Below are 12,711 nucleotides of genomic sequence, written 5' to 3' on the forward strand. Positions count from 1 at the left end.
CACACATACCTAACGCAAATATTGTATCGTGAACAACAAAACAAGTGTATATATAGTCTCATCCCTTTTATGTCTTCATCTACCATTTCAGAGAGTGTTTATGTCTTGGGAACTTTCAGTAAGTTTATTATCATAATAGTCAAGTGACAAGGCTGTCCTCCCCTCCACCACCACCAGTGGTTTTCCCACAGCCCACTCACTCTTTGTGCCGTGGGAAACACTATTAACCCCTTAATGACAAAGCCCGTACATGTACGGGCTCAAAATGCATTGTTTTCAATGGGTTTAGGGACCGCCCATTGTCCTTAAGGGGTTAAATTGCTACAGCCAATGTTTTTAACTCTGTTTACCAACACGTACCAAAGTGGTTCTCCTTTTCTATTGGTTGGTAAGCTCATTTATCACCAAATCAATGTAGAAAATGAATCCCCCAGCCCTAGGTTGTAAAATCTAAACATCTCTTACAGTTCCCAGGTATGAGAGTGTCTCTGGATGAATTTCTTACTATCAAGAGCCGTTCTTTCTAAAATTAAATGAAAGAACCTGTCTGGAGTCTGTGATAAATACTTGACCCTTCTAACTCTGCAACTGATTATTTCCATGATCCACGGCAACTTATATGACCAGATGCTATTTTGACATTAAAATTGTGACTTGTTTTCTTTATCACTGCCTTATTTTCTTTAACTGTTACAATTTTTTTTCCAATACCAAATAGACATTTTCTACACACTGTTGCGTATTTGCTACATTTCCATTCCATTCGAAATTGAAATTTTATCTCCAACATATTCAGTGATCCAGAGTTTGGTAACTAAATAAATAATTTAGATCTAATTTAACAAAGTCTCTTGCAGAACTCCTGTTAATGTTCCCTGCACAGTTTGGTCTGTGATAAACAAAGCGCAGCCATCTGATATCTACTAAATTTTGCATACTACGCAAGCAAATGTTTAGCATCGCTTGGTATTCATTAGACTTTTGTGCTGAATTGATTGGAACACACCAACTATGATTCTGTTCCAACAACTAAGTACACATCCCAAGAAAGCATTTCTGGCATTGAGACGGCAGCTAACTATAAGGCCCACGTTTAAGGTTCCTTCCATACAATCTACAGCAGGACTTGGAGATAAAACACCTGGCTCAGCACATTTTCTATAAAACTAAAAAGGATGCAAACAACAGAGCAGGACAGTATTAAGGCCAGAAACGTGATATTTTATCCTATGTTTGCTATTGTTTTTATTATACGGAAATATCACCTCCCATTTTGGCCAGGCTGGACATTAATCTTATATATCTGCGCTGATGTATTTTAAATGCACAGCATGCTCGTTGTTTTGATGGCAAAGCTGCACCAGTGGTATTTTACATTCACAGCGGCCGGCAAAGCTAATGATGGCTGTTCCCCAGACATTTATGGAGCTGTTTGTTGATTTGTGCACTGGTATCATTCACACGTAAAATATTAATTTCCTTGCTGTGGATTCATGCTGCCAAATACTTTTAAAAGAAGTTTGTAAAGAGGGTTTTTGAAATCAAATCAAAGAAACCCGGAAGATGTCAAGCAAAAACGGATTCAGTGCTTAAATACCTACAAAAAACATAAATCTTAGAAATTACACATATATTATTGTTACAAGCATTGTGAAGGCTCTGCACTTTGTAACAATAGTGTATGTGTATTTTCTACATTTCACTGCAAGTCCAAGTTGCTTTTATTGTTGGATGTTGATTATATTTTGACCAAATAAAAGGTATCCTCTTTGACCTTTGTTGGCGGTTGACCTTCATGGTGTTAATCTTTTTTGTATTATTTTTAAGACCCCTATATCCTAATGTGAATGATTGAGAATAATTAAAAACCACCAATCTGTTCTGTTGCTTAAAACATACCAAAGCATTTGCTTCAAGCACATGGTAAATCTAGAACCAGTTTCCACCCGCTGGTGTCTACGGTCATGTGACGTATACATCACCACGTTTGTGATGTATACATTGGTGCAAATGCAACCACAAGAACACGTTTGTTGTGAGAGTTTTTTTCCCTGGGTGGAAATAACTAGTTTCGTCCCATTTTTGGAGACAAGTGGGTTTTTTGACCTAGCTCTTGTCTGCTCATTTGCTGGAATTTTTGGTTTAAAATTTAACGCTTCTTAATTTTTTTTAATTATGGCCAGTGGAAAATATAAGACATGCGTAAGGTATGTCACTCTTTGATTCCCTACCTACATGGGCTTCCTCATTCACATATAGACATAGCATAGAGCTTGAAACGCAGTCTTTCCACCTACAGCTGTTTCGAATGTTGAATTAAATCCATGACAGAACATACATATCAGTTACAAGACATACTGCAACACAGCTCAGAACAGCTCAGAACGCGATTAACAGCATAACCAAGTATAATACAGTCTATATAAAAAAGGTATACCTAAAAACCTTCAAGGCACACAGAAATCTGTAAGGACTGTACTGACACAAAGACATACATTGAAACAAGGCATAGTACAACAGTTACCATGGCAAAAACATTGTTGAATGGAGGCAGAGAAATTGCAGAATCATGGTAGGAATGACACCCGGAGCTGAAGGGTAGGTAAAAAGTGAGCAAAGGAAAGGGTTACATCAAATGCACAAGAGCTGGGGGAACAGGAGAGAGGCGGCAGGAGAAAGAATAATCTTTAAGCAGCACCTTTAAAGATGTATTTAGTTGCAAGGCAATATAGAGATTTGCCATGTATGCTTATATTGTAAGGGGTTCTAAACCTATACCACACGCTGTGTATTTAACACTTTCCATTAAATGAATGTGATGATTCAGCGGGTCAGTTAGGTAATGAGGCTAGCAGCACTTGAATGACTACAGCTTACAAAATACAAATGGGAGAACATTCTAATTTCTAAAGGTATATAGTCATCATTAGACTACATAGATATCATATAAGTTGTTAATACATGAGCTGGTGAGGCCCTTGACCATGTATCAGAGTTTGCAGATCAGTGATACAAAACACGTAGGCCTCCTGTAGCCTTTGTTGAGGGACAACGTTGTGATGTTTGTGACCTCATAAGGATGTGAAGTCTCACGCATCCAAACAAGCGTGAACTCGGCACCGCTTATGTCTAGTTCTGCTAGGCAAACAGATAAATGCTAGGTGTAAATTTTGCAGCAAGAAATCTCAAAACAGTTTTGTACTCAAGAGAGGTCGATATTATTTCCTTCCTAGAAATGTAGGTGAAATAAAAAGCCCGTGAGCCGTGTTTTGATAATTGCACTGACGCCGTATAAATGTGCAGACTGTTAAATATACTGCCATGTATCAGATCAGCTGTGACCTTCAGCAGCCAGCTAAGGCAGAAAATAGATGAATCTGGCAGCATCAGCCAGTGACGTCACACAGTTAAAAGAATATCTATGTGATGAAAGGTACCTAGAGGTGAATCAGACTATGAATGCGCAGAGGGGTATTTTTAGAACATTTGGACTGTAACAGGTAGACTTCAAACAGAAATTTGCAGCCCAAAATAATGAAGATTTATTAACCCCTATGATGCTTGGTGCCGTCAGATGGAAAACATCTGTGATATGTGCCTTTGCTGCAGATTCCTGTACAATTTGCAGAGTGGTAGATGTAGAGCAGTCTCATTGTTTTATATGGTTATATGGTTTTTCGGAACTTTGAGCCTATGGCTCATTCCCTAGTGGCAGTCTGCTGCGGACGATGTGCTTTGGATCTTCTGTTCTAATGATAGAGTACCTGTGGCCACAGTCGTGTTATAAAAACCCAGATATGAGAAAGGGTGCCATGATCGAGCCTGAATTTGGATAAGTAGCAAGGCTGTGATAAGTAGCGTGGGTGATAGTGGGGATGGGAGGGGGGCTTGTTTGGTAGTATATGATAGGTGGGTTTATAATAATAATAAAAATAAATACAAATATATATGTATATGTATATTAAGGTGTAGCAATAGTTTACCTTCCTTTTTCTGCAACAGACTTGAAAGCAGAGACATTTCCCTCCCTTCCCCTTGTTTAGAGAATTATACGTTTTAGCCTTCTGGCGTGGATATTGGTGGGGTTATTGGACACAGTTTTGTTCAAGTTGTGGGGGTACCCATCTCAGGGATGGGACCACATTGGTTAGAGTGTACGGTGTGGGCCTTTCCTGCGGGCAAGGTCCCATGGGGGAAGCTGGGTGGTAGCACTGACCCACCTGCTGGTGCAGTTTATGGCTGGTGGGAAAAGGCAGTACATGCCAACAACTTGGATGGTGTCCCTGAAGTGGGACTGGTATTGCGTGATTTCATGTTTGTATGTGAGCAGAGTCTGGAAATAACTTGTAGACAACTCCTGCATTATCATTTCTTTTGTTAATAGCAGTATCTGGTTGTAATGATCTATAATTAAACTTGTTGAACAAGTCTAGTTTTAATGAAGTGTGTATCTCACTCGGTCCTCCCTCGTTCTGTTTCAGAACCTTAAATGGTGGAAAGAAAATCGGTAATATCGAAGTCAATTTGTTGAAGATGGGGGAGATACAGAATGGGGAAGCAGCAGATCACATTACAACAGATGCACAAGGACAAAAGGTAACCAATTGGTCATATCGTTGAAATGTAAAAGTAATAAAAGTAATTCAGTACAAAGTGATAAAAGTAGGCAAGTAAAAAGAAACGCTCAATAATTAGGAGAGATTTCTTTTTGTGTATGTGTGTGATGTGTATGTATATACATAGTGTCACTTATAGGGATCTTAAGCATGGTCCTCTAGGACGATAATTCTCAGAAACCTGCTCCACACAAGGGAACCACATACATAAATTGTATAGTAAACACCAAACAATCATCTCCCTAGAGCTTACAATGTCATATTATATATATATATATATATATATATATATATATATATATATATATATATATACAATTAAATGTATTATATAATATATTAATAGCACAACGAGTAGACTAGATTGGCCAGCTAGCTTTCATCTGCCTTCAGATCTTTATTTTTATGTTTTTCCACCAAACTGCATTTATAGATTATGCATGAGGTTTGGGCTTGAACAATTTGTTTAAAACGTCATTTTAGATGATTAGCAAGGCTAAAAACATATAAATTTTGCAAGATTAGAAATATAAGAAAAATTGTTAAAATTATCCCACAGCTGTGTTTATCAACAGGTAAAATGTTCTTCGCGGGCACATACCTTTAAAATATTCTACTCGGTGGTTATGTCAATTTGCATAGCAATTCGGACATGGAAAGGGTGGTAATGAATGCTCACAATTTTCTACACCTGCTTGCTATGTGATAGCCCCAAAAAATTAGAATTGGTCTTTTTCATAGTAAATATGATTCACAGTCTGTTCAGTAGATTTCCAGTCAACCTTTAATGTCAATTCTAAATTCCCTAATCATGGAAGATATTGTGGCTATTGCAGATTAGTCACAAAATTATGCTGGGGATGGGAAGAACGTATTTCCAATGCAGGATCACAAAGGATAAGTGCTATCTGGCATTATGATACATATTTTTATGTTATTACAAATATTGTATTCCTTTAAATCTCCTGTAGTAATGAAGTTAATGGCTCTGATATAATTACTTTGAAAATGACGTTTATTGTGAAAACACTGAACATTTTTTATGCCAACGCATGGGGGGTATGAAATAAAAAAATCTCAATTAAAAGAAGTTTTGGATAGGCTAATTGGAGAACATAGTCATACATTTACAAACTCAATTCAATATTAGATAAAATATGTAATGTATATTATTATTTATTAAGCACTAAGAAATGTGTGTAGCACTTTATAGTTTACTCCATAATAAAAAGGGGATGTACAATAAGTGTCATGTAATAAGTACAGTCGTCTACAGACATATTGATCAGGGTAAAACAGGTCCGAGTACATTAGGAAAAGAGTTCCATGACCCACAGACCTTTTAGTGTAAATTGTGCCTTTTGTTTTAGAAAATCAGCCCTAAATTTTACAATACCCAGTTGAAATAAAGCAACATATCATTTTTACACTCCACCAGGAAGTGTCTTTGAACAGCCGTGTTCAGTTCTCCTCTAATACGTCCTCCTGGCATAGCTAGAGGAAGCCCGTTCCGGTGACCAGATAGACCTCTGGTTTGTGGGGGCCTGATGGCCAGCTGTAACGGGCCCCTAAAGTACGCCTGGGCAGCTTCTTCTCTTGCCCCATGTTAAAGACTGCCCTGCTGTCCACTTTAAACAGTCTAGAATGGCACAAAAGCATTGTCTTAAGAATAATCTATAGCTCACACATTGCTTAGTTCTAGACACATTAAATATTTCTATTAATTACATATATTAATTAAATAACTAAGAATACCCGTGCCCTCTAGGTCATTTGACACCGTTTGGAAAGGTATAATGAAAAACAAGTACCACTACAGCTTATATAGAGCAGTCAAGATGCTGTAAGACACTAATTATGGAAACAATTTAAAAGGTGCTTGAATTTTTTTTTGATTCTTTAACCTATTTCATAGAAACCAAAGAAATCAATTGAAACAAAAGTGAAAATGTTGTGATTCATGGCTTAAAACTCAAGTAAAACATAGAAGGTATTTGTGTGTCAGAGAAATCCATCATTATTTGATATATCTATTATCGCTCTAGTCTTGTCATCATTTTCAGTATTAACAGAGAAGTGTTTGATCTCATTGCCCCTTGCCTCGGGGAGCTAATAAAACCTAGATATATTACCTTGGTGAACTTTTGTGTCACATTCTACTGAATGGGATGAGAATACTCTAACCGTATGTTAATTTACATTAACTTTGGCAATCTAAAAATATGCATAAGGCACAGAAATACATCTTGGTAAATGGTGTGCTGGGATTTCCACAATGTTGGCAAAAAAAACTGTATGAAAATGAAAAACATGGAGCAGAATAATGCCTGTATTTTGAGAGGCTTTGAGTTTGCTTCCATGCAGAGTGTTTCTGTAAGGTAAGGATAGTGGGAGTCAGTAAGAGGACACCATTTACCAAGATGTATTTATATGCCTTATGCATATTTTTAGATTGCCAAAGTTAATGTAAATTAACATACGTTAATTGTTTGAATATAGTTGAAAGTGATCCCTTTATAATTCCACAACATGCAATTCATTCAGCTGCTTACAAGCAGTAACTGAATCTAGTCAAACAACGTTCGGGTCTGATTTAAGGAATTGGGGTTTTTTTGTTTTTGTTTTTAAAAAATCCATATTCTCAGTAATAAACATATTTTGCCGAATAGTAACCCACCACATTCATGTCTTTACAGTGTTCTTTGGTTTGTGAATGTTCTGCACCAGAGGCAGTTAGCGGAAGTGACAATTTACCTCTACTAAACACAGGTATGGTGTGGATTCCAATCATCCTTGCAGGACATGTTGAGGATTTCTTTGCAGATCTATTATTGTTTATTTATGTTATAACTTGTAGTAATATCAGAATGCAATGAAAATCCAAAGATGTGTGCATAATACTGCTTGTGTGTTTGTTTTAATTGTGTGAAAAAGGAAAAGGCTACAATATTGTGCAAGTAAAATAAATATATTCCCAATAAGAAAAGCAACAATCCATCATAAACTTTCTGGCACCCTAGGCAAGCTCTGCCACCTTCCACCCAACCCTCGGCATTTTATATTAAACAAAATATAACCACCAGCCAAACCCCGGAACATTCTGTATTTTAATCGGAGGCTCCAGGTAAAGCCCTATGGAGGAGGGAGAGATCCGTGTAGCCTACCCAATGAAGTCCCTAGGTATGGATACAGCAAACCTGCCACCAGCATCAAAACAACTGAATCTGTTATATCTATTATGTAGAGGAGACGTGGCAAATATCTTTCAAACCCATTTTCTCTTTATCTTAAGTTAAGGCAATAATGTGCTACATTCCCACCAGGTATGGGCTGCAGCAGACTTTGTGACGGCACTTAACTAAATGCCCCATATGCACCATAGAATTCACCAGTCTTGTACCTTTACTTTGTCTGTCCTGAATCCCTCTGTACATAATGTTCATTTGGTTCCGCTGACTACAATGTAGGGTTTTTCACAAATACATTTTTGTTTTGTAGTTTTAAGGAAAAAATTAGCTTTTGGTTCAGTTTCTATTATTGACAAAGCTTACTGAAGTATGTTACTGTTTATTGAACCGAAGCCCTAAGCTTTTATATTACTTAATGATTTCTCTGATTACGGTGAAATTACGGTGAAAACCACAAACCTTATGTGTAGAGGTGCTTATAAGGTACACATGTAATGCAGTGCTCAGTGTTACTTTTGAACAGGCGCACCACAAAGGTATAGGAATAGGAATACCTACTGCAGCCTTCTTCAAATGCTATACACAACATTGGGCACAACTAAAAATGAAGCAAATTGTGATTTACCTAACTTTCCATGAAAATAAATATTATTCCTTTAAGTTCCTTGTCAGTGAAGATCTATAAAATGCGTTTGCCTGCTGTTCCACACAGGTTCTACGGCTTTATTGCCAACAAATTCATCCACAGTATACTATCTGAAGTTTACCAAGTCTTATCTCCTGAATTTTCTGTGTACATGTATATAATAGAACTTCCACCCACTCTCTCTTTTTCCGCTGTGTTCTTCCATGCAATCTCCTCCTTGCGGTTCCGCTAAGGCTCTGTACAACTCGTTCATTTGCAATATTTGAATTGACTGGTTTATATGTAATCTGTTTTGTTTTATATTTCTGTTTAGCAATTCTGCGCTCCATGATAATCTAGCCTTGTTTGGATTTTTTTTTTTACACTACTGCCAATATTATAAGATTAAATGGATTCGATCAGTAAAAGTAAAGAATTACTTACGCATGAGAATATCAACCAATTAAAGTACAGGATGATAGAAGACAAAACAATAGCAGGTGATCATGATGATCATAATTACAATAAATACAGAATTCTATTTCCGAACTAATCTACAAATCAAAACTGAGACAATATACTCATTCTAAAGTGATTTGTAAACTGTTGAAGCAGCTAATTTGCAATCTTTGCATGTTAGCTTAAACTCCTTACCTAAAGCGAATTCGCCTGATAAAATTAATGTCATTCACCATGTTAAGCTAGTGCATGCTGGCTATCTTAGTCAAACATAGAAGCTTCGTATTAACAAACATACAAACTCAAGTGACATAAATTAACCATAAAGCAGTAATTAAGAGTTATATTTGGTGACACTCAAAACAAGTTGAAGGACCAGATCCAATTTTACATAATGATACCGACATTCATTCCTATATAATTGTCCTTGTCAAAATAAGAGTTAAATGAACTGGGTTCGTCTAATAAGGTAATTATGGGTAGGTTATATAATTGCAGTGGCTCTAATTAGCATCTTGCCTCACAAAAGTAGTAGCATATACGTAAATACAGTTTGTAAATGTGAGGCTATTGCTCAGTTTCCCTTCTTTGGCAGCTATGCCAACTTCTTGAGTGGGGTCTTGAGTAGGGAAGAAAAGACATAGAGAATTTCACCGGCTCTTGATGGGAAGGTGGAACCGCTATCCATAGTTTAATTAATTTGTAAGTGATAAACAAAAGTAATTGATTAGTATATCTAAAAAAATTATAATAAAAGATCTTTCGGTGTTATTCAGTGCTAATTTACACTACCGCTTTCAGATATGGAGCTACACGTATAACACCAATGTATTGTGCTTAGTGGATGCATCTTACCCTTAACCTTTTTTTTCGAACGGATAATATTTCCTCAAAAAAATCATTAGGAGCCATAAGCTATATATTTGCTGATCCCACCTTAGAAGACTTTCTAGAGCTGAGCAGTAAGCAGTCCATTAGAGTACTTTAAAGCTTAACGTAACTAAGAGAATATATGCTTTATTAATAAAAAATAAAAAAATTCTGTGAAGATACTTTAATATTTTATAAGCCTGAAAATTTAATTCACAAGATTGTTTAATATTGTAAGGACTTATCTTATATAATCAGTACTAAAATTGTAAAATGTTTTCCAACAAGGAAACAGAAATCTAACAAATATCTTTATTTTTAATCTTTACAATAAGTATTGTGAGTTTAATAGGACATAAGCTCTGGGTTAGAGGAGGACAAATCTTAGGAACCATGTAGCTGTGGCTCATAGAATTTTATGCTCGCCTCCTAACTTTTTGTGATCATTTTGATTAAGTTGTTCCTGGCTACTACATTTTGCCTGCCTTATACCCTCTCTGGTAGAAATTACATTATAATCTTTATCTAAATCCATATTAGGGATGCAGTTCTCTTCTTAAAGTAACACATAAGAAATGGCAATAAAATCCTTAAAATGATTACTAACAGAGCTTTCCTTTCCTTTGCAAATACTTAATTAAAAAATAGCCACCGTACTTTTCACTGGGCAGCAAATTCAAGTATATCACACAAAGGGGCATAAAAAGTTAATAAAAATTGTTCAGATGTTATCACTAACCCTTACTTTTCGCCCACAAGGTTTCATGGTTAATACAAATAAATAGTGATTTTGGTGCCCCTCTACAAATGCCCTCATTATATTTTACACTTTTCATGTTCAGGTTCCATAAAGTGCTCTGAACAGTCAGGTTCCCAAGGTAGCCTCATTTAAAAGGCTCATAATAATCCTGGCAAGACATGTTTTATTTAACCAACAAAAAACATTTAATAATGGCTGCCAGCCTGGCTTGAATGCTAAGCTTCCACTGCACTTGGGAATTAAATGCCTTTATTCTGTTGACACAAACATTATCCGTTCACCTCTGCTGTTTTAATGCTTAAAAAATAGATATAATTTTTTTCCTTCTGATACTCTTCAGTAGAAACAGTTTAAAAGCGAATGCAGCTGTCATAACTCATTGCCAATTTATGGGGAATAAAGAACTCCATGTAGTTCTTCCTTGAAGTTTTTTTAATGGTTACTTAAATAAAGGGTTTTATGTGAAGGTCATTGAGCCCACATATCTGGCATAAACACACCGTAATCATGGCATTTATTATTTCTCATGTAATAAATCAGGCAGAATTATTGTGAGCTCTTTTTATTTCTTCTTTCATTATAAAAGTTTAGACTAAATATATCATATTTATGTATAAACGTAAAGGTAGGACATGCACATGAAGATGCTGCCAAGGGAGAAAGGTACCTGGGTTCCCACTAGGATTTCAAATCACCTCTCATAAATTGCAGTGCTTCCAAATGACTTGCCTGTAAATAATCATCTTCTGGCTTGAGACTTCATACAATATATTTGCAGGTACGGCTATTCATGCAATGCACAGACTGTTTTTAAAAGGTCAATTCTTTATTTTCTTGCAGTCATCTTTTTTAATTCCTCAACAAAGCCTCTTGCAAAAAGTATGTGGCACAAGCCCCTACCCAATGTTTCTTGTTTGAAACAATGGAAAGTTAGGAAAAGTTAAGCAGTGGTAGACTTTGAACTGCATTCTTTTATGTGTTTTACTAGTTTTTAAGTTTCACTGCATGGATTCCGTTTATAAGTGAAATCCATATGGCTTTGATAGATACAGATCACATTTATTGAATGGGCATGTACAAACCCAGAAATGCAGTGTTTTGCCTGTAAAAATTATTTTCCTGAACTTTTGGATATCTTTATCTAAGTGAAAATTCCTACATTACTAGTTGTGCGGCTGAAATTGAATTTTTCATTCTTGTTCTCCTATATTTAATTTGGAATTGACTGTATAGAAAGTTGTCTTATTACCAATGCAACCAGTGGAATGGTAGAATTAGCAGAAGCATTGTATTGATTAGTAAGGTCATTTTGCCCCAGAATTACCATTTTGTAAAGACATCAATATCCCTGCCCAGTAAGCCTGTTGGACTGTTATCTCAGCGGCTTCACCAATCTAATATATAATAGCCGTGTGACAGTGGGAATTGTCAGTCATGCTGGGCGGGGCCTGCAAATGCTGCACTATGATTGGCCGTGTTGCCATCCAGCATTACAGTTCCCACGAGGGCAAGTGTTGCCCTCCCTGTCCTTCTGCCCTGCAAAGCCTCTCTCTGACCCCTCCAGCTCCCGTCTCATCCTCCAATCCCCTTCCTGGCCCCTGTGCTCTTACCTGCTCTCTCCAGCATCCCTTTGCTCTGGCCTGCCCATTCCCATCCCTTCCCACAACCCTCTGGCTAGATCCCTACAACTGCATGAAAAAACAGGCTGACACAGTTACATTCAAAGTGATCAGTGCATATCCCTGTATGCTGCAGCACCTGATAGCTGTACTGGGGAACCCTGAAGGTGAACCCCCTGCTGCACAGGGCAACCCCACTTTTGACATCACAGGGCCTCCCTGTGCCAATTGAGATCCCTGGGGTCATAAAAGTTTCTGTTTCTAACAATGTTTGATGAATAAATCATGACATCGGTGTAATATGTCATGTGTCGTTGTTCATCTGAGGTTATACAGAGGATTGTTAGTATTAGACTTGTGCATTCGTATTCGGCTTTCGTTGTTCAAAGTAAATACCGAATACTGGGGAGGATCCAGCAGTTAAAGGTCTGTACGAGTGACTCTATTGGAAATCCCTGTTCCTTCCGAGCCAAGTTGCTTAGAGTCATAGACAACCGCTTTGAGCAACTTGGCCTCGGAGAAACAGGGTTTTTAGCCCCCCTGGCAAAGTGCAGGGCAAGGTACAGCTCGAGGC

The 12,711-nt window shown here is 37.1% G+C and overlaps 1 protein-coding gene across 6 annotated transcripts in view; it reads left to right on the top strand.

The window, feature by feature from the left end:
• Positions 1-12,711, top strand: part of LOC149287424 (inositol polyphosphate 4-phosphatase type II-like) — a 164,349-nt gene that overhangs the window by 80,665 nt on the left and 70,973 nt on the right. For 4 of the 6 annotated variants that reach the window (XM_089492952.1, XM_089492950.1, XM_089492953.1 and 1 more), the window contains 2 exons: positions 4,482-4,596; positions 7,313-7,385. In XM_089492952.1, coding sequence (XP_089349078.1) covers positions 4,534-4,596; positions 7,313-7,385 — 136 coding nt within the window. In that variant the 5' untranslated portion in view covers positions 4,482-4,533. Of the gene's footprint in view, positions 1-4,481; positions 4,597-7,312; positions 7,386-12,711 lie in introns of those variants that run through there. The other 2 variants (XM_089492955.1, XM_089492954.1) reach the window with 1 other exon arrangement.

The sequence above is a fragment of the Sceloporus occidentalis genome, unplaced genomic scaffold (genome assembly GCF_023333645.1).
Source record: "Sceloporus occidentalis isolate IW3139 unplaced genomic scaffold, rSceOcc1.0.p SCAF_61, whole genome shotgun sequence".
NCBI lineage: Eukaryota > Metazoa > Chordata > Lepidosauria > Squamata > Phrynosomatidae > Sceloporus > Sceloporus occidentalis.